The 23,359-nt window shown below is 36.4% G+C and overlaps 2 protein-coding genes across 2 annotated transcripts; one reads left to right on the top strand and one right to left on the bottom strand.

Moving 5' to 3' along the window:
- Window positions 1–2,017: 2,017 nt before the first annotated feature.
- On the bottom strand, window positions 2,018–4,777 carry LOC132563366 (uncharacterized). The gene is made up of 4 exons (XM_060228127.1): window positions 3,814–4,777; window positions 3,511–3,587; window positions 3,080–3,152; window positions 2,018–2,151 (listed from the first exon to the last, which is right to left on the bottom strand). Exons 1-4 carry the CDS (start codon window positions 4,775–4,777, stop codon window positions 2,018–2,020), a joined length of 1,248 nt encoding a protein of 415 aa, XP_060084110.1.
- Window positions 4,778–17,206: 12,429 nt separating this feature from the next.
- Window positions 17,207–23,159, top strand: LOC132563374 (5'(3')-deoxyribonucleotidase, mitochondrial-like). The gene is made up of 5 exons (XM_060228137.1): window positions 17,207–17,410; window positions 19,077–19,177; window positions 20,336–20,396; window positions 21,537–21,651; window positions 23,014–23,159. Exons 1-5 carry the CDS (start codon window positions 17,207–17,209, stop codon window positions 23,157–23,159), a joined length of 627 nt encoding a protein of 208 aa, XP_060084120.1.
- The last annotated feature ends 200 nt before the right edge of the window (window positions 23,160–23,359 follow it).

The following is a 23,359-nucleotide window of genomic DNA, read 5'->3' as shown; positions in this document are numbered from 1 at the left end:
AACGGATCACACCACAGTCCAGCGTACTTTTCAACACTTCAGTACACCATACCACGCTACAGGACATTATACCACATCACATGCATCACACTACGATCCGATATAAATACACTGCATGCCCTCAAAGCATCGCTCCTCGAATCAGTGAACATTCAACGCTCCAGTGCACCATGCCATGATACAGGACATTATACCGAGTGGTTAATGTATCATACTACGATTCAGAAACAATGTCATAAGCATCAAATCATGATAAGCAAAATATATCACAGATTAATTTAACGTTCCTAAATATGTGAAGGATTTAATGTCTCTGATAAGCAAACCTCGGTTAATGTATCATACTACGATTCAGTGTCCAAAACAATGATCATAAGCATCAAATCATGAGTAGAGATTTGCACCATGCCCCCAATATATCACAGATTAATTTAACGTTCCTAAATATGTGAAGGATTTAATGTCCCTGATAAGCAAACCTCGCCCAGCACCTCATGCCACACGCAGTGAGTTACACCATGATTCAATGTACAATTCAACGTTCATCATTATCAAGGCCACGCTACAGTTAATTGTACCACGTCGCTGAAAATTTTACCATTTCCTCAACGGATCACACCACAGTCCAGCGTACTTTTCAACACTTCAGTACACCATACCACGCTACAGGACATTATACCACATCACATGCATCACACTACGATCCGATATAAATACAATACATGCCCTCAAAGCACCACTCCTCGGATTAGTGAACATTCAACGCTCCAGTGCACTATAACACGCCACAGGACGTTATAGCATGCCCTTAAATTATCACACTTCGATTCAGTGGATGTTCAACGCTCCAGTGTTTCAAACCACGCTACGGTACAATACACCACACACTATGCAAGACGGAACCACAATTTGTAGCATTATGACATGCCCTATCGTATCGTTCAGTAACACATATAGTATTCTGGTATATCAGGTTTGTATCAGCACATCCTAGTGCTAGTCTAAAGTCGAGTGCCCTGATTCAGCACACATATGCACGCTCCAGCATATAAATTTACGACTCGGGGTTTTGCAGCACATTCCAGCCTATCACGACGCTGTCCAACATAGCAACGTCCTGTTCAGCCAGTCATAGCAATATCCAACATTCGTAGAATTTCCTTTGTACCAAACCCTCTTATAGGTCTGGGTAGGCCCACTCTCATTTTGTTGTTTTTCTTTTCTACCAAAATACCTTCCATTCATAAGAATGTGGGTTTGATATGAAGTAACGTGATGCGACAGTTCCTACTCAATTAAAGGAACTAGAAGGTGGTTTGATATGAAGGAATGTGCTGTGATAGTTGTCAAGTGTTGAAAGGTATAAGAAGGTTGTTAGATATAGATATATGCCTCCATCATAGACTTATAATATAAAAATCCAAATTGATCCAAAAATAATCACTGCCCTCCATCATAAATAGACTTATAGTATAAAAATCCAATATAATCGCTGCCCTCCATCATAGACTTATAGTATAAATATTCAATATAATCACTGCCCTCCATCATAGACTTATAGTATAAAAATCCAAATTGATCCAAAAACAATCGCTGCCCTCCATCACAGACTTAAAGTATAAAAATCTAAATTAATCCAAAACAATCGCTGCCCTCCATCGCAGACTTAAAGTATAAAAATCTAAATTAATCCAAAACAATCGCTGCCCTCCATCTCCGAATTAATTAATCATGAATAACCATCGATAGATACAAAAACGCCTATGAAATAAGAAGCTACTGTTGTTTTTGAATCAGAAAAAAATACCTAAATGAAACCAAAATCAATCTATGCACATTTTCTTTAACAAATATTCAACTTTTCTTCTGACTAAAAAGACTATAAAATATCTTATTTTTAAAATCGGAAAAAATATAAATTATCATAAAATCTATATCTTATTATCTAATTAATAAATAAAATTACCAATATCCTATATCAAACGTATACTTATATAAAATTAAATAGATTATTTATCTAGTTCTGATCGATAACAGGAGCAACGCGAGCTCCTTTTTTCTTCAGGAAGGGGAATAATCTTTTCACGAGTCCAGGTTTCTTAGCTTGAGCAGTATTTAAGTTACTCTGTGAGTTACTATCCTCATTAACATCTGAAATAAAAAAACATCACTAAACGTTGCGGCCAGTCGTGTTCCAGTATCATCATCAAAATGGTGGCAACGAAACAGCATGACAGACATAATAGCAAGCAGCAAAACCGTTACGGCGAACATATGACAAGGAAACCAAAAGTCTGCGAAAACAATAGATTATTATAGCAAACATCGGCAAGCCAAGGTGACACTATCCAGAATTCATCCTGTGTTAATAAAATAAATATAATATACATGTTATCAATCATATAAACTAACAAGCAAATTCATGGAATTTATATCCCCCGCTTTCCAAACATATTGTAAGTAAATATTTTAGAGGTTATGGGTAAACATGTCATAATGCTATGTAAAATTATCTAAATCAGATTATGTTTAGGAAATTTAGAGCACAAAAGCTGACCGACTAATGAAATGAAAGGATAACTAATTAGTATGCATAGATATTAACAGATGATGCTGATTGCTGAACTCCCGTCTTATGTGCCCTAATATGCATCTGCTGACCAAGTTTCATCTAAATCGAATAATATTTGGGGAAGTTAGATTACGGAAACGAAAGTGTGACTGACAAACCCAAATTAGTATCTCCGTTTCGGTGAAAGCGATGGATTAAAAATAAAAACAAATGCAATTGACAATTAGGTGATGTAAATGTCTTGCTGGGTGTTATTTACATCTCTCGGCTTTATCTATTCCGTATAAATTCGTATTCCATTTTCGAAATAGCATTAGGGATCAAAAGTTTAGACAAAGTGTGGAGGATAAATCAATTAATATGTGTGCTATATTCGACCATGTCTAATTTTCTTCAGTTGCTTCCTAGGTGTAAACAAGTAAGGCCTTTATCATCAATGACGAGTCGTCAAATAATGAAACAGTCGTATGATGTAGGGAGGAAAATCAAAGAGAGAAATCATAGTACCTTTCAGTGTTCCACAGCATATCAATCCGAAACATGGAAACTTCAGTTTGAGAGAGACTTTTGATTTTCTCCTCTGAAAGAAAAGAAATCTAACTATGAAGTAACAACATACTCAGAGCTCATCTCCACTATTCCTGAACACTGTTAGGTTTATTAGTTACATTTCCAGAATCCCAAGTAAACACCTACCAGATATTGTCATAATCAAATTCAGGAAGGACCCCATCTTGATTTGATTTTGACATTTCTAATGATAACTTTAGATTTTCTGTCCGTCGCCTCCAAGGCTTCAAAATTTAGGCTCGAATTCACTATTCACTTGACTGTCTTTTAAATTTTTAATTAGCAGGCTTTGTTTTTTTATTCCGCCTCATCGTGTTTTAAAGATTACGCATCGGCTGTTTTTTTTCAAAATGACTTTACATACTTACTTTGAAAACTAGGCCAAAAATACTTCCTGAAGATGTCTTCTTTTCACAGCCAATATCCACAGTTGCCTCCTCAATTTCTGCAAAGAATGTCAAATTAATGGAATGTCCTCCCAAATTGTTACGCGAGATGCATGTTCTTTCTTGTAAACAAACATATTTTTTAAATGAAATTCTAAAAGAATTTCTAGACTGTTGTAAACATACTTACGAATAGTTCAGCATTAATTTTGATATTTAAAGATAACAATTAATTTTGTTCAAGAGAGAGCACAGATACACAGAATTTGATGTGTTCTAACTTACCTAAGGCTTCCTTGAGTCCAGTGACATCTTCCTCCTGGCCGGAAATAAAAGTTGAGGCAACCTTTACAGAATCATCTTCATCTTTTCGAAGTTCTTTCTCAATTTCTCTCTCAGCCTTGTTGACATCAGATGTTTCCTTCAAAGAGTGACCTTCGTGATCACTGTTGACATCACCGACCAGACTTTTCAATGTAGGTTGGGTTGCTTTGTCACTTGCAACTGGTGTTCCAACTAGATCAATTTTCTTCTCCGCTTCCACATTAAATTCACTAGTAATGGTTGACAGGGAATCACTTATAAAATCCCCGATCTCATCGTCCATATCAAAATCAATATCCACATTGTTGTCCTGGGTACAAGCCTCTTCGTTCTTGGTGGCCTCAGGAGTTTGTGATGGACTTGGGGAAGCTAAATCGGCGCTTGTCAGCGTTCTAGAGGATGTTTCTGGTTCTTCGCGAATCACTGGTACATGATTAACGTAGGAGTCAATCATAGCCTTCTGGTATTGCCTGATAAGTGTGTGCTTCCTGAGATCCCAGTTATCAACCCTGACAGGGGACGGCTTCCTCCTCACACTGGGGAGGGAACTGGTCTTCTGTGTTGGTGTGCTTACTTTAGAGATGCCATCCATCTGCTTCAAGTCCAGAGAAGGAAGTGACTTTGATGTGGAAAAATCCTTATTTGATTTCTTTTTCTTTACTGTGAGATCTGGTAAAGGCGATTCCTCATCTTGAAATTCGCCCAGAGTGGTATCATCCTCTATAAGGTCAGTGATGGATTGGTCCACAAGATTATTCAGGAATCCGGATACTTCATCGTTGGTACCCATGGCTGGATCTTCTTCAAACATAGGGTCCAGATGAAGCTGTGGACCATATTCACGGTTCATCTCATCATTGGTGCCCATGAATGGATCGTCAAACATATGGTCCGGATTTTCATCCGGGTTATTTTCATCGTCCATGATGAACTTTTGAATGAAATAAAGACATGTCTTAAATGATGTAAAGATTTCTAAACGACAAAGGAATGAAAACAAAAGCAATTCATCAAAGGTTTTTGGAAGCAAGGATATAGTTTTCTAATAAAATCAATAAACCACAATGATTCAGATCGAAGCGTAAACCCCTGTAATTGGTATCCATTTAACGGAAACCTTAACAAATGTTGTTCCAGTATCGGGAAGAGAAATTACAAGATGTTGTTCTACCAAAGACGTTTCTAGATCTACTATTTGGAAGACCAATAACAAGATGTTCTTCCACCAAAGACGTTAAAAAAACTTGGTATGGGGAAGAAGAAATACACAATATTGTTCTACCAAAGAGATTTATAAAGCTAGTATTTGGAAGAGGAACTAGATGATGTTGTTCTACCAAAAAGGTTTATAAAACTAGTATTTGGGAGATGAACTACACCATGATGTTCTATAAAAGGGGTTTATTAAACTAGTATTGGGGAGACTAACTACACGATGTTGTTCTACCTTACAGGTTAATAAAACTAGTATTGGGGGAGAGGAACTATACCATGTTGTTCTACCAAAGAGGTTTATAAAACTAGTATTGGGGAGAGGAACATCATGTTGTTCTACGTAAGAGATTTATAAAACTAGTATTGGGGAGAGGAACTACACCATGTTGTTCTACGTAAGAGGTTTATAAAACTAGTATTGGGGCGATGAACATCATGTTGTTCTACGTAAGAGATTTATAAAACTAGTATTGGGGAGAGGAACTACACCATGTTGTTCTACGTAAGAGGTTTATAAATCTAGTATTGGGGAGATGAACTACACCATGTTGTTCTGCCAAAGAGGTCTATAAATCTAGTATTTGGAAGAGGAACTACACCATGTTGTTCTACGTAAGAGATTTATAAAACTAGTATTGGTGAGATGAAATATACAAAGTTGTTCTACCAAAGAGGTTTATAAAACTAGTATTGGGGCGATGAACTACACCATGTTGTTCTACGTAAGATATTTATAAAACTAGTATTGGGGAGATTCTACGTAAGATATTTATAAAACTGGTATTGGGGAGATGAAATATACAAAGTTGTTCTACCAAAGAGGTTTATAAAAATAGTATTGGGGCGATGAGCTACACCATGTTGTTCTACGTAAGATATTTATAAAACTGGTATTGGGGAGATGAAATATACAAAGTTGTTCTACCCAGGAGGTTTATAAAACTAGTATTGGGGCGATGAACTACACAATGTTGTTCTACCCAAGAGGTTTTATAAAATTAGTATTGTTGCGATGAACTACACTATGTTGTTCTACCAAAAAGGTTTATAAACCTAGTATTGGGAAGAAGATGAACTACACCATGTTGTTCTACCCAGGAGGTTTATAAAATTAGTATTGGGGCGATGAACTACACCATGTTGTTCTACGTAAGATATTTATAAAACTGGTATTGGGGAGATGAACTACACCATGTTGTTCTACGTAAGATATTTATAAAACTGGTATTGGGGAGATGAACTACACCATGTTGTTCTACGTAAGATATTTATAAAACTAGTATTGGGGAGATGAACTACACCATGTTGTTCTACCCAGTTTATAAAACTAGTATTGGGGAACTACACAATGTTGTTCTATGAAATGTTGTTCTATAAAACTAGTATTGGGGAGATGAAATATACAAAGTTGTTCTACCAAAGAGGTTTATAAAACTAGTATTGGGGCGATGAACTACACCATGTTGTTCTACGTAAGATATTTATAAAACTGGTATTGGGGAGATGAACTACACCATGTTGTTCTACGTAAGATATTTATAAAACTAAACTGGTATTGGGGAGATGAAATATACAAAGTTGTTCTACCAAAGAGGTTTATAAAACTAGTATTGGGGCGATGAACTACACCATGTTGTTCTACGTAAGAAGTTTATAAAATTAGTATTGTTGCGATGAACTACACCATGTTGTTCTACGTAAGATATTTATAAAACTGGTATTGGGGAGATGAAATATACAAAGTTGTTCTACCAAAGAGGTTTATAAAACTAGTATTGTTGCAATGAACTACACCATGTTGTTCTACCAAAAAGGTTTATAAACCTAGTATTGGGAAGAAGATGAACTACACCATGTTGTTCTACCCAGGAGGTTTATAAAACTAGTATTGGGGCGATGAACTACACCATGTTGTTCTACCAAAAAGGTTTATAAACCTAGTATTGGGAAGAAGATGAACTACACCATGTTGTTCTACCCAGGAGGTTTATAAAATTAGTATTGGGGCGATGAACTACACCATGTTGTTCTTACAATGAGGTTAATAAAACTAGTATTGGGGCGAGTAACTACACCATGTTGTTCTACCAAAGAGGTTTATAAAGCTAGTATTGGAGAGAAGAACTAGTTTATAAGTCACAAACATACTTTACACAGCAACAACAGGCAAGAATGATTTGATAAGTATACATAGTGAAAAGCAACAGCAAATTTACCAGGTAAAAAAATACAGGTGTTGGGGGAGGGAGTTTGGGTTACAGTTAAGCAACCCATACAGGCGGCTGACTCACAATCATATTCGCTTCAAGTTTAAAATGACTCTACAAGCAAGAAAACGTTTTATTGGCGGGAAGCTCATATAGAGCCGGTAATCATTTCCTGTAGGGGACCGCGATATCGGGCGGTTACCTTTTCCCGTTTTATGTAAAGAACTGCCTTATCGCAAATAGCCGCTTCAAATCCAAACATAACCGATTTTTTTCAGTGATATACATGTATGATGCTATTGAAACTATTTTAGTCACTTAATCAACTACACAATTGAAGCAATTTAGCATTACGCTAATTATTTTAGCAGCACATACAACTTAGATGAAGAACAACGATATACTTACCTATTTTCTTTAAGACAAGCGATAAAAATACGACGATTTTCTAAGTGATTTCAGCAATTTTAAGCCTACGACAATATTGAGTTGCCTTTACCACTGAAATCCGTGTTGTTGCCACGCAAAACTCACGTGACAACGCAACAATATGAAGGGGAGGTAACTCTATGCATCATGAAGAACGTGTAGGATAACTCTAATATTTTTCCAGCAGGTGGAAAATGTAATGCGGTAATTATTACAACTTTTAAAATTACAGTGCTGTTTAAAGCGAAACTACTTAAATATTCCAATAATATTAATATATATTAATGTAGTAATTTCCTTGCGATTCAAAAACAAGAAGAGAGCCCCCCCGCCCCTATGTTCCCTACAATATAGTAAGGATGCTAGTCGAACAATAAAAGAGAAAAGAGATCCATACCATCATATTCCTTCAGCCCTACCCGACGAGACATATGCCACCATAGTCCTTCAGCCCTACCCGACGGGACATATGCCACCATATTCCTTCAGCCCTACTCGACGGGACCCATACCATCATATTCCTTATGGTGAAAGAATTGTCTAATTTTGCTTTATGTAAGAAAACGCAAAGTTATTGACAAGAATTTGCTTTATATAAGAGACCGCTTAATTAGTAAGTTTTCTCTTTATGTAATAGATCGCTTAACTAGTAAATAGTCGCTTTACGTAAAAGGCCGGCTAAAGACCAAGTATTCACTTTTTTGTAAGGAACCGTCTAACTGCAAATATCCACTTTATGCAATAGACCGTCTAATTACCAAATATTCGCTTGAAATAATAGACTGACTAATGAGCAAGTATTTACTTTATGTAGTAGATCTCCTTATTAGCAAGTATTCGCTTTATGTACTAGACCGTTTGTTGAGGAAGTATTCACTATATGTAATGGATCTCCTTATTAGCAAGTATTCGCTTTATGTAGTAGATCTCCTTGTTAGCGAGCATTCGCTTTATGTAACAGACCGTTTGATGAGGAAGTATTCGCTTTATGTAGTAGATCTCCTTATTAGCGAGCATTCGCTTTATGTAGATCTCCTTATTAGCGAGCATTCGCTTTATGTAGTAGATCTCCTTATTAGTGAGCATTCGCTTTATGTAGTAGATCTCCTTATTAGCGAGCATTCGCTTTATGTAGTAGATCTCCTTGTTAGCGAGCATTCGCTTTATGTAACAGACCGTTTGATGAGGAAGTATTCACTATATGTAATAGATCTCCTTATTAGCAAGTATTCGCTTTATGTAGTAGATCTCCTTATTAGCGAGCATTCGCTTTATGTAGCAAACCGTGTGATCAGCAAATATTCGCTAGTATTTATTTTGTAACAAGACCCTCCCAATAAGACCGTTTTGTTTAATATTCGCTTCATGCGAGTCATATCAAGACGTTTCAATGTTTATATTTATATTCCCTGTCCATCTCGCTGTCTCATATAGATATTTACTTGATAAATAAATTATCCATTATCGACAGCATCATATTGAACAGCCGTTTTGACAGTGTTTCTATACATATCGACATTAACTCGTCATAATTGTCACGCGCTGAATGGCATTTATTGTATCTTAATACACATTGTTCTAGTTCGTTTATAGCTGAATAAATATCGGTCAACTTGGGTATAATATCAAATTAAAGGATATCAATGAAAGGATGCGACTCCAAACATTCTTGCTTATAAAAATGTAAAATGGGTGTTATCTGTATTGGAATTGGCCTTTGGCATTCCAAAGCTTCACGGATATCTCAAAGAATGTGCTTTATTGCATAGTAAAATCCTATCCGCTTTCTCCAAAACCCTGAAATTCTGACCCAGAATTATCCCTTAAATCTAACAATCATAATGAATATTTAATCTGATGTAGAAACATGAAGGCTTAAAATTATCTAACCTCCTCTTGTTAAACAGGGCCAAGTCAAGTGTAATATATAATATAGCAATAATATAAACTATACAACGTTCCTATTTTTCAGTCGTCAGATTATGATTGATCTTCAATAAATTTTGATTTGATATTTCAGTTATTATTTTTCATTTATATTGTTCTTATCTGGAGATGTGACATTACTTATTTAATTATTTACTAAGATTCAAATGTGTCGTCGATGAAACAGAAACTTACAGAACACGTGTTTTTTCATGTCTCGTTTTTTTTTTTTTTTTTTTAATTTATCTCCATCTCTTTGAATTTGGTATTAGTTTTAAAACTAAGACTCTACGTAATCTTTATTTAACAGAAAAATGAATTGGTAACATTTATATAAAGCTATGACAATATTATCAGTAATTCATGTATTAACATTTAACTCACTTGGAAAACTTTGTATATACAAATGTAATAAGAGTTTCATACCTCACAGGCTCACACTGTGTCATTTACCATTATCTTAGACCAGCTAACAATATCCGCTTAGTGTAATGAAACTCTATATCATAGAAAGTATTTGAATCCTGTATACTGCTTTAGGTCTACTTGCAGTCATTCGCTTAACATATCCACTTCTGTGAAACGTCCTGCATGGTTTTGCTATGTGTGTGGAAATCCTGGAAACGTCTAAAACGAGCATACCGCACATTCCGGAGATTAATGAATGCATGTGCGGGACTGTCCAACCCTCACCCACCCAAACTACGTAGGCCAAAGAATTTTTGAGTATGATGGGGGCCTACTGTGTGCTAAGCTTAAGTCAAAAGACGAGTGAATTAATGACGTACCGAGAAAGAAAGCACAAAATTTCCAAAATAACTATAAAAAATGCATATCCGAACAACAACTCGCAACATGGGCCTCCGTAATTTGATAAAGAACATCACTGATCCCATCACTACATCTATTTACTAACCGATATTCCGCTTGAAAAAATAGTGGCAGTGTGCAACTGTTTTTGTTTACACGCCGCGGTGTGAAAACACTTTCAAAGTCTCCGATTGGTCGTCTCTGACCCCCAACAAGTCTGATTGGTTAACCTCTGAACTTCGACATCCGACAACACTTCACTGGCGCGTTCTTTTTGTTGTCGTCTGTCACTGATGAAAGAAATACGAAAACCGAAAATCTGTCGGTATTTCTGCTTTCAGTGACAGGGAAACCACATTAATGTATTGTTTGCATGTACAGTTATCCGTGTCGTGATCTGTATTAAGTCACACGCTGATTATTCAGATTATGTTTTAACGTGGGTCTCGGAGACAAAAGAGAAAATTTAAGGGAAAAAAAATTGACTAACCATTCAGCAAGGAATTGTCACATTCAGTTGAGAAGTTACTCACAAATTAACGAATGACACTTGTAGCCTTCTGTAACTAAGCTGGCATGACTTGGCGAAGGAATTGGCAAGCGAGCCTATATTGTCTCCAACATAACATGAAAATAAATTCTATATAATGATTTCACTTACCTTTATTGCAAATTTATATCCCAAACACAAAATCATAAAATTCCATTTGGTAAATAATTGTCTCGTGTTAATAAACTTATAAAATGATATGTAATCAACACGATATGATAACATGACACGCTTGATACACGCAAGTATGTTGATGGCAAATTCGTTGTTTTCTCTTAAGTGCAGTCGATTTCCGTTCACGAAAATGTTTTAAGAATCAATGCATTTTGATGTTGAACTCACGTCAACCACCCAAAATCTCCCATGTGTTGCCCCCTGCTACTGTGACAGCCCCGTCAACACAGTGTCACACTCATGCCAGTCATGGCTGTAACACAAGCTCATCACTCTAGCTCGGTTTCCTGAAAATCTGTCAATGCGGGTATGTATTGCGATGTCTTGAATGAAAAATCTTCAAGATCTCTTTTGATATCGCCATCAACAATAATCACACACCTACTACGACCTGGGAACGAAAGATAGCTGAGTATGGCACCGTTTAGTTTAAATCTTGGTTTCAGGTGTCCAAGCTTTCCCGTTCGACCTCGCCGTGTCGTGTTGATAGTGCGGGGTGATTTAAATGGGTATTCTATTCATAAAACACACAAACAGTGTACATTTCTTACTCATACATAATTTTTAAACATTTCTTTAAGATACAAATATATTGCAATAAACATTAATAGGTCATCTTAAATAGAAGTTCCCTCATTACGAACTATATTTCGTCGTGTAGTGATGCGGAACACAGAATCTAGTGACCACACTGGGAGAATATAAACCCGGTACAATACAACACAGTACAGTTATGGGATAAAAAAAAGTCCCCAGTCCTCCAACACGTGACGGTTGTTAATCAAACTCGGGTAAGTTTATTTTCAGAATTAGAAAAAATTGCGTGCTTTAAGTTACTTTCCAAATTTGAAAATCAACTAACTCGTGTTAGATAAACATAATTAACAACCGTCACTCGTTGTGGAATATCTACTGTATGACACATATCGAAAGGCAAAGACTTCGAAAAATTACCTAGTCATCCATACAGTAAGCCATTACATTTTGTCTGTTGAACACTCAATGGAATGAGATTGTTTTATCTTCCAAATAAATCAATTAATAAATTAAATGAAAGTTTATGGAAGTTCATCAATATACAGGCCTACATATGTGACAATCCTGCAGTGTTAAATGCTCTATGTTCTCTGTTAATTTAACATCAATGTCAACGCCTCGCAATGTATGTTCGTTCACTTATCGAAGCAAGAACGAATTTATATATTAGAACATTGGTTAAATGTGCTTACCTGATAATCTTCTCTGCTGAAAGCCGTTGACAAGCAGAAAATTCAGATAATCTTACAAACTGGTTCAGCAATCTGAACACAATGAAAGAAATAGTCGTATCGAATATCGGAATTCGTGTTGTTGCCACGCATGAACTTCGGCGACTATGCAACAGTAGGAAGGGGGATAACTCTATTCGCAGTATACGGAACGATAACTCGGGTATCCGTTGCAGTAACTTAATTTCTTGAAGAAATTAAGCTACTGTAACGGATACATTGAAACACTTTAATATTTTGTTTTAAAATTGTTAAAACATATTTTATTACTCAAATGAACGAGTTAATGATTTATTTAATAATCATTTATTTGAATTCAATTGGTGACTGTGGCATACCTGTAGGAGTGATTACGCAACTTTATTTCTTTGTTATTGTTTTGTGTGCATGTGTGTGTTGCTGTTGTTGGTTTTTATGGTACATTATAGAGATGGAAAAAAGAGTGTGCCCTAAGATATCACCTCTAATATTTTGGGATGATAATGTTAAGTATATTTTTGATGTACTACACCAAACCGAAACGAAACTGACAGTAGCCGATCAATAAGGTAACTAGACAATGGCTGCGATTAAGAGAGCCAAAAATTGTTGTATTGATAGCCCTGATCCGATGTTTGACTTCCAGAAAACCATGAAAAGACAGCTTGCAATAAAATTGCACGACTTGTGAAACACTCGTGGTGCTGCTTTTGGATACACTTAAATGTAATAATTGCAGCGCATCTGATGCAAATGGCGGGCAGGGATTTAATTATCTCCCGTTTTAAAACTGGAGGTTCAAGGGAATGTCAGCCAAAAAATTTAAGTGTCCTTGAACAAAAAAATGGAATACCGATGGTTATGATTGCGTGATGAAATAAACTTAATGCAGGAAGTTACACTCTCTCATGGTGCTGATTTCACTTTAATTGATATCTCTTGTTCTGAAAAATTACTGTTATTTATACATTTTAACTTGCATGAGCTGAAGGGCCAAGTCCTTCCGGGCATCTGTTTTCCACCCATCAACTTTTCCTATAAATTGCTAATTGTCATGATCAACACGGAGTTATCGAGCATATTTGGTCAGGAACATCCTTTGGGGAAGAGGTCCAGTTTTTAGGTCACCTGGTCCGAAGAGGGACAGCACGCTTGGCTGAAGGAAAATCAGTTTTGTTTAAATGGTGGGTCTCGGGGGCCCCCCTGGACCTAATAGGGAAATCTATGAATTTCTTTAAAATGTATTTTGTTCTTCAGGAGTCGCAGAATATTGTCCAACATTGGTTTGAAGCATGATTGGATGAAGGGAAATGAGTTTTGTATAAACGATGGTTCTCGACCCCCTGGGGCCAGATGGATGGGTCCCAAAAGGGAAAATCTGTGAATTCCTTTAAAATCTACTTTTTTTAAGAAATCACACGATTTTCCCCAGATTTGTTCTGAAGCAAGCTTGGGTGAAGGAAAATACGTTTTTTCTTTGATCTTGGGGTCCCTGGGGCCAGATAGGTTGGATCCAATAGAGAAATATATTAATTTTTAAAAAATATATCTTGCTCTTCAGGAATAGCAGGATATTGTCTATAGATCTGGTCTGAAGCATGGTTGGATAAAGGAAAATCCTGGGGTCAGATGGGTGGGGCTCAATAGGGAAAACTATGAATTTCTTTAAAATCTATCTTGTACTTATGTAGGAATGCCTGGGCCAAATGGAGCATTTTTAAAAAAAAAATCTTTATTGTGTTGGAACTGAAGACATTCTTGGTGAAGAGAACTAGTTATTTATAAACAGCTTCATCTCATCGCCCTTTAGAGGTGGGTCTATTTTATTATTAGATACAAGAGTTTTAAACACTTTTCCCCTACTTAAAAATGAATCAATTTCAGCAAACTAATTCAGGTTAGCGATATAGGCCCTATGGGCCTCTTGCCTTCATAAATGAAACTGAAACTTGGCACACAATGCTAACTCATTCAAACCTGGCACAGGGATGTTTTATGATCATATTCACAACATATATCTTTATGATGCGAACTATATTAATTTTTGAAAGATATTTTACGACGCTTTACGACGTTTGTTGTCACTCGTTAACGCGTTCCAGGCAAACCACGTGTTTAGATAAAGTCCGTGGATAGATCGAGACCCAAATAGATAAAGGGAGATAGAGACATATGTAATTTGTTATATATGTATATATTATGAAGACAAAATCGAAACAGAAAATTATATATGGCAAGATATGGTCAAAACACATATAAAGCTGTTGTTTTGAGGTATTATATGGAAATCCTACCATGCTATTTTTAACATCTTAAGCGATCGATATCAAAACAAACCAGAAATTAGAGGAAGTCCGCATCTGTTGCACGACCCGATTGAAATGGTCAGGTTGGCCTCGATACACGAACGTACCTGTATTGGATGTTAAACATTATTTATGTAAAGCTAAGAACGCACAGATTGAAAGTTTCCTGTCAAATATAAAAACATAAGCATAAAATTAAGCATGATTCATTGTAACATGTACAGTACAGTAAGCTAAATAGGCCTAAAGTTAATTTCGGGAAACGTGCTTGCACCAACCCTGCTTTTTTGCAGGAATTCTAAAAAGTAATGATGTTCGAGTCGACGTTCGGTCACTTAGTCTCGGATTAGTTAAGGCCTTTTCTGCTGCTAATGCTGATATTTCGCAGTCTAAGATTGGACCTAATTTCTACGAAGTTGATGCAATCGTTTCAACCGCCTACGGGGAAGCGACCCACCGTAGTCAAAAGGCTGTAAATCGTTTTAAGCAAAAAGAGGTAGCGTACAGGCCAGTGTATTGTAATATGCTGGATACATTATCAGAAGTGTAACCGATTATTAATAGTTACGTATAACAGAGACGTATATGTGTACTTTTATGTGTTTTCAGCTTGTCCGAATTATTCTGACGTTCCATAGCAAAATATATGTATTTACCATCCTTAGTAACAAAAACAACTTCCTTAGTAACAAAAACAACCATTGATGAACATGCATATGATTACGTACTGAAATTCCATATATTATACTATGTTAACAAGGAAAACATCTTGGCATAATCACATCCAGTCAGATCTAAAGAAATTCGAATAATATATTTAGAGAGAGTTTGTGATAGTCTGTGCTTTATTCCTAAGAAACTTTACAAGTATACATATCACTTGTCAGACCAACAATAGAATATACATGTGTATATATTCATCCTGCAACTTGTGCTGCCATTGTCGGAATACACCTGCCACATATAATTTTGCTCTATTCGGCAGTGACGGAAAACAGCTGCATTTTAGCACGTGGGTTAATTTGACAGTAAATGTGCAAGAAAATTCATAAAATCGTCAAATTTGTTGAAGTTTGGAACTCTGTCTGGAGCAATTATTTAGGCGTACGTCATCAGACAAAATTCAACAAAAGTCAACATCAGGTAAACAAAGATTGAACAAGAAAACTCTTGAAGTTTTGACAGTGATTTGCATGCGTTGTTGCAGGATAAATAAAATACAAGGTTAGTGTCTGAAAATATAAGCTGCATTTCATCTCGGGACAGAAAGACACCCTCACCAAAATACAGCTTACATTTTAAAACACTGACCATGTATTCTCTACTTATCTCTGATGATATCGGTCAAACTGTCTCATCACTAAGGCACAGAAACACCTCCGGTATCAGTGACACATAATAAACTACCTACATTAGAGAAAATCAACAGATTGGAGAACAGATGTATGCCCTGTCTTGTTAATATGATAATGATATCACAGCTAGTCTATACCACAAACATACTGATCAATTACCCACCAACATCAGTCTCCGTCAGAACTCACTTTTCCCAACTAGGACCATCAAAAATTGGCATATCTCCCCCTGAACACTGTAGAGAGTGACTTGTTGGAGTCCATCAAAGCAGCTGTCTCTTTCATCATTTACTAAAACATACTACACCCGCTCAAACACAAACCATAGCCTCCATTATGTTGAAGGAGGGCTCAGAAGTAGTGGAGTTAGATTGTACAACTTCAACACACCATGACACAACATAATTAAACAGGAATATAAACTATCACATAGTAATTAAAACAAATGGATTCAAGCAAAGATCTAACAATACAAAATAATTTTAAATGTGACAAGCACACAACCAATATCACTGCATGCAATGCCAGAAATCACTAGATTTGTAATTTCCTAAAACATATCTTCAAAATCCAATGTAAGGGTTTACTATGATACTGTATTGGAACCATGTGGAGGCAAGGAAAGGATTTTGTAGAAATATAATGTATAATCTGGTCAGTTCCTTCCATTTAAGAGCTTTAATCAGACCCTTGACACATGCCTTCTAGTGATTAACTCTTGTACTTTCATGTAATTTACAACAGTATATCATACACTCATACTAACATTTGGAGGGTGTGTAAGTGCAGGAAGTGAAATCATTGCGTCATGGTCTTCTTCTTCTTCTTCTTCTTCTTATTCTTCTTTCTTTTTCTACTCTTTCTTCTTCATCATCTTCTTCTTTTCTTCTTCTTCTTCTAGAACTAAGATTATGACCATGACACTGATGGTGTTTGATGGTTTATAGTAACAGTGATGATCATTCAAGAATATGATCACAATTGTCTATTAGTGTCCGAGCTAATATTACTGAGATGTATATGAAAAAATAATGTGTGTGATTTCCTAATTCAAAACAGAGTTCTGTGTTGAATGAAAATTATTAAATGGTAGGTCACCTGAAGTGCTTCTTTTTATTTCAGATATTTCCCAGAGATGGCTGGTAGAAAGGTAATTAGCAAACTAATGGAGAGACGGTTACGAGTGCTGGTAGACATGGATCAAACCATTGCAGACTTTGAGGGATATTTTCTAACCATGTATAGAAAGAAATTTCCTGATGAGCCCTATATAGAGATGGAGGATCGACGGACCTTTTATCTGGGGGATCAGTATGAAAAGCTAAAAGAAGGATTGAAGGTAATGAAATTGTATACATGAGATTTGACAAAAGAAGATAAAAAATTATTTTAAGTCATAGGTGGTTTCATAAAAAGAATCATGTAAAAGATCTACTGTATAAGAAACATGTTTGACTGGAGCTGCTTTCTTGGCTAATCTGTATTGTTATACCTATTAATTATCAACCAAAAAACTTGCGGGCTATCACATCGCTAAACGTAAATAACTGGGTCATCAAATAACAAAACTTATGGGCTATCAGATTGCTAAACGTAAATGACTGGGCCATCAAAAAACAAAAACTTGTGGGCTATCACATTACTAAACGTAAATAACTGGGCCATCAAATAACAAAACTTAGGGGCTATCACATTGCTAAACGTAAATAACTGGGCCATCAAATAACAAAACTTAGAGGCTATCACATTGCTAAACGTAAATAACTGGGCCATCAAATAACAAAACTTAGAGGCTATCACATTGCTAAACGTCAATAACTGGGCCATCAAATAATAAAACTTAGGGGCTATCAGATCGCTAAACGTAAATAACTGGGTCATCAAATAACAAAACTTAGGGGCTATCAGATCGCTAAACGTAAATAACTGAGCAATCAAAACTTTAGTAACAGGACTTTCAAGTATCTTAGCTTCAGTAACAGGGCCATCAGGTCCCTAAACTTCAACAACAGGGCCATCAAGTCCCTAAACTTCCAACAACAGGACTATCAATGCCCAAACTTCAGCAACAGGGCCATCAAGTCCCTAAACTTCCAACAACAGGACTATCAATGCCCAAACTTTAGCAACAAGGCCATCAAGTCCCTAATTTTCAATAACTAGACAATTAAGTTTCTAAATTTCAGTAACTGGACAATTAATTCCCTAAATTTCAGTGACTAGTCAACCAAGTCCCTAAATTTCAGTAACTGGACAATTAATTCCCTAAATTTCAGTGACTGGACAACCAAGTCCCTAAATTTCGGTAACTGGACAATTAATTCCCTAAATTTCAGTGAATGGACAACCAAGTCCCTAAATTTCGGTAACTGGACATTTAATTCCCTAAATTTCAGTGACTGGACAACTAAGTCCCTAAATTTCGGTAACTGGACAATTAATTCCCTAAATTTCAGTGACTGGACAACCAAGTCCCTAAACTTCAATAATAGGGCTATCAAGTCCCAAAGTTTCAACAAAAAAACCATTAAGTCCCTAAATAGCAATAACTGGACTATTAAGATCCTGAACCTAAAATAATAGGACCATCTAGTTCATAAAACTTGTCAGCCCTAAATAGAAGTCCCTAAATAGCAAAAACTGGACTATTAAGATCCTGAACCTAAAATAATAGGACCATCTAGTTCATAAAACTTGTCAGCCCTAAATAGAAGTCCCTAAATAGCAAAAACTGGACTATTAAGATCCTGAACCTAAAATAATAGGACCATCTAGTTCATAAAACTTGTCAGCCCTAAATAGAAGTCCCTTAATAGCAAAAACTGGACTATTATGATCCTGAACCTAAAATAATAGGACCATCTAGTTCCTAAAACGAAAATAACAGGATAATCAACTTTCTAAAACTAGAACAACTGGACAACTAAAATAAATTGACTATCACATATTTCATTTTTATCGTGGCTTCATGCTATTCATAACTAATAGGAATTCATTTCTTTCAGAAAAAAGTGAAGTCGATTTATGAAGCTGAAGGTTTCTTTCGTGACCTTCCAGAACTTCCTGGGGCTTGCAATGCTATCAAGGCCATGGATGCTATGGAAGGGTGTGTACAAAACCAATGAGATACTCCACGGCTTAGTAGACCGTGATGTAGTGTTTAAACAGGTTCATACGAAAGATTTAATATGTGATGTTAATAATGAAATGTAGTCCCTGACTTCTGAATTTTGTTGTCTTCCTGTCAGACTTAAGAGTTTGTTGTCTTTCTGTCGGACTTTCGAGTTACTTGTCTTTCTGTCAGACTTTTGAGTGTCTTATCATCCACCATCATCAAATCAAATCACCCTTAGTCCTTGGTCCGTCCATCCATCCATTTGTAAACAATTTTTGTTATCACTTTTTCTTCAGAAGTACGTGATGAATCTTTCTAAAATTCCATATATGATTTTTACAATGAAGTTTGTTATCTCAATTTCTTGAGAAGCACTGGATAGATCTCCCTCTCAAATTTAAGATTATAGATATAGCTCTTTGTTCCTTGTTGTGCCAGTTTGATTTTGGGACTGATCAGGAAGAAAATAATGCTGACAGGTGGCCATCTTAGAATTTGACTTTTGAAAGTTTGTTATTGCTATTTGATGAAATAAACTTGCTGGATCTTTCTCAAATTTCATATGTAGGCTTCCCTAGCTTACTTGCTGTACTCATTTGATTTTGGTTTGGAACTAATAAAAAAAAATAAAATAGTTGACAGTTGGCCATCTTGGATTTTGACTTTTGAAAGTGTGTTATCGCCATTTTATGAGAAGCACTTGATGGATCTTTCTCAAATTTCATATGTAGACTTTCCTTGGTTCCTAGTTGTGCCCGTTTGATTTTGGGACTGATCAGAAAAAAAACATTATTAAACAGACTGTCCTCTTGGATATCAACCTTGAAAGATTGAAAGAAAAACAAAATGGCTGAGAGGTGAAAAGGAATGTTCAAATTTTGTGTCATTAAGAACAAAGACAGAGCAGAGAAGATAATGGAAGGGGAAAGATCCTACTTTTAAAGAACAAATAAATATCAAACAATGTAGGGCACCAAAAGCCCATCCTGTGTTGTCATCCTGTCAGACTTTTGGACTTCTTGTTTTCCTCTCAGACTTTATGTTAAAGTGAAAAAGACTATCAGTGTTTAGAATTGATTGAGAAAAAATTCAGATTTTTTATGATTGCTTACATAGAAACACATGATATGAAGAGATTTTATTTTGTAGAGTGGATGTCTTTCTGTGTACCAGTCCCTTGTTTCAATACCAGTATTCAGTCAAGGAAAAGGTATACTTTCCTATAAAACAGGGTTTCTGTTGATTCTAAGAGAAAACACCAACAGCAGTCCACTGCATACACACAATACTTTAGTAGTGTGAGGCCTTGGGAATGGGGTGTCTGTTGTAACCATGGAGACAGAGGTGTTTTTGGAGACAGGCAGATAACTTAGAAGACAGGCAGGTAAAATGTATCAGGGGTGACAGATAGGTACAATTGTAGCTTAAGAGACAAACAGTTAATTATAGAGAGAAACAGGTAGCTGAAGAGGCCCACAGGTTATAAAAGAGACACAATAATTAGGGGGCACACAGGTATCAATGGAGAAAGACAAGTACCTAGGAAAAAATACAGGTAACTTAGGAATGGGGTGGGGGGGGGGGGGAACCAGGAATCTTGGGAGACAGGACAGACATATGAGGTGACAGGAAAGGAGAGAGACAGACATGTAGACATGTACTTGAGGAGATAGAAAAGTAACTATGGAGACAGATAGGTAATTTGGGAGTTAAACTGAAATGCTTTAGTAATTATATAGATACAATCAGTGAACAGTCTTGAATCCTGAATACCTGTTGTATTTCTTCCCTGGTGTCTTCGTGAAGTTAGCATTTAGATAATTTCACGGACCAACTCTTGATCAAATTATATTTGGCATTACTCTTACATGTATCAATAGCGAAATTTCCATTGATTTTTAGATTTTTTCACTGTATGTTTGTTTTTGATTGATATAGAAGATGTTAACAAAAAGTACAATACGGTGTATTGATGAAGGGTGTCATTGTGACATTTTCAAATATGTTAAAAATTTAATATGGATGCCATGTCATCATAGCTCAAATTTAAAAATTATCAAAACTTAAAAAAAAAACACTTGCAGTTACATTATTATAAATTACCTTTGGGGTCATAGGTTAAAACAAAAATAGTCAAATAGAAATCCTTGCTTTTGGGTCAAAGGTCACAACTTTTTTAACCTTTTCCTTTATATTTTCTTGTATAAAAGTTCTAATTGTTATATACCTGATGAATTAGCCAATGAAATTAACACCCTGAAATATTTTCTATGACATTTTAAAGTTTTCCTTTGGCATTAAATGTACCTGGTTTATAGTTTTGAAATGAGAGCTTTCTTTTTTTTCACAGTATGAATGGGTGGAAAATCATTTAGGTCCCGACTTCATAGAGAAGGTGATCCTGACTCGTGACAAGACCGTGATCAATGGACACCTTCTGATTGATGACCGACCTGACATCAAAGGTAACAATCTATTGTAACCTGTTTATTATAAATCTCTTACAAGTGGGAACACACCCTAATGTCATCATATTTATGTGTTAATGTATTAATTTGTGTCAGGAGCTTGTACTGGAATGATGTGAACACATCCTGATGTCATTGTTTTACTGTGTTGTATGTTAGGGGCCTGTACCAGACTGAGGTAGCAACACATCCTGATGTCATTGTTTTACTGTGTTGTATGTTAGGGGCCTGTACCAGACTGAGGTAGCAACACATCCTGATGTCATTGTTTTACTGTGTTGTATGTCAGGGTCCTGCACCAGACTGAGGTAGCAACACATCCTGATGTCATTGTTTTACTGTGTTGTTTGTCAGATGCCTGCACCAGACTGAGGTAGCAACACATCCTGATGTCATTGTTTTACTGTGTTGTATGTTAGGGGCCTGTACCAGACTGAGGTAGCAACACATCCTGATGTCATTGTTTTACTGTGTTGTATGTTAGGGGCCTGCACCAGACTGAGGTAGCAACACATCCTGATGTCATTGTTTTACTGTGTTGTATGTCAGGGTCCTGCACCAGACTGAGGTAGCAACACATCCTGATGTCATTGTTTTACTGTGTTGTATGTTAGGGGCCTGTACCAGACTGAGGTAGCAACACATCCTGATGTCATTGTTTTACTGTGTTGTATGTTAGGGGCCTGTACCAGACTGAGGTAGCAACACATCCTAATGTCATTGTTGTATGTTAGGGGCATGTACCAGTTTTATGTCATTGTTTTACTGTGTTGTATGTTAGGGGCCTGTACCAGACTGAGGTAGCAACACATCCTAATGTCATTGTTGTATGTTAGGGGCATGTACCAGGCTGACGTAGTAACACATCCCGATGTCATTGTTTTACTGTGTTGTATGTTAGGGGCCTGTACCAGACTGAGGTAGCAACACATCCTAATGTCATTGTTGTATGTTAGGGGCATGTACCAGGCTGACGTAGTAACACATCCCGATGTCATTGTTTTACTGTGTTGTATGTTAGGGGCCTGTACCAGACTGAGGTAGCAACACATCCTGATGTCATTATATTTATGTGTTGTGTGTCAGAAGCTTGTACTGGAATGATGTAAACACATCCTGATGTCATTGTTTTACTGTGTTGTATGTAAGGGGCCTGTACCAGACTGAGGTAGCAACACATCCTGATGTCATTGTTTTACTGTGTTGTATGTCAGGGTCCTGCACCAGACTGAGGTAGCAACACATCCTGATGTCATTGTTTTACTGTGTTGTATGTCAGGGTCCTGCACCAGACTGAGGTAGCAACACATCCTGATGTCATAACACATCCTGATATCATTTTACCATGTTGTTTTTCAGGTGCCTGTGCTAAGCCAACATGGGAACACATCCTGATGGATGCCTGCCACAACAAACACATGAAACGTTTAAAACAACGAAGACTGGAAAACTGGACAGATGGTTCATGGCAATCACTAATTGAAGAAAGCTTGAAGAGACTTTGATGATGGACTTTTTCTAAATTAAATAAAATTTTGTTATATAAATGCAATTAAGTTCTGGTGAATTTGCAGGGCCACATACTTTTGGGACCATGGTATATGATATTTTGTTGTTGCCTGTTGGTAGTGTTTGATGTGCAATGTCTAATTATCAAAGTTCTCTCATTAATTAAAGTTGTTCTTTCATGAATAGATGATTCTAT

Source organism: Ylistrum balloti, unplaced genomic scaffold (assembly GCF_031769215.1).
Source record: "Ylistrum balloti isolate Yb309-2 unplaced genomic scaffold, AGI_CSIRO_Ybal_v1 Utg371700, whole genome shotgun sequence".
NCBI lineage: Eukaryota > Metazoa > Mollusca > Bivalvia > Pectinida > Pectinidae > Ylistrum > Ylistrum balloti.
The sequence above is the reverse complement of the archived record's forward strand: the minus strand, read 5'-3'. Positions and strand labels throughout refer to the sequence as shown.

What these genes read in the sequence shown, in the direction of transcription:
- LOC132563366 (XM_060228127.1), bottom strand. Translation starts at nt 4,777, where the DNA reads ATGGACGATGAAAATAACCCGGATGAAAATCCGGACCATATGTTTGAC. An exon ending in TTTTTGGCCTAGTTTTCAAA is followed by an intron (nt 3,153 to 3,510) that starts GTAAGTATGTAA and finishes CTTTTCTTTCAG; the next exon opens with AGGAGAAAATCAAAAGTCTC. An exon ending in ATGCTGTGGAACACTGAAAG is followed by an intron (nt 2,152 to 3,079) that starts GTACTATGATTT and finishes TTTTTATTTCAG; the next exon opens with ATGTTAATGAGGATAGTAAC.
- LOC132563374 (XM_060228137.1), top strand. Translation starts at nt 17,207, where the DNA reads ATGGCTGGTAGAAAGGTAATTAGCAAACTAATGGAGAGACGGTTACGA. An exon ending in AGTATTCAGTCAAGGAAAAG is followed by an intron (nt 20,397 to 21,536) that starts GTATACTTTCCT and finishes TTTTTTTCACAG; the next exon opens with TATGAATGGGTGGAAAATCA. An exon ending in TGACCGACCTGACATCAAAG is followed by an intron (nt 21,652 to 23,013) that starts GTAACAATCTAT and finishes GTTGTTTTTCAG; the next exon opens with GTGCCTGTGCTAAGCCAACA.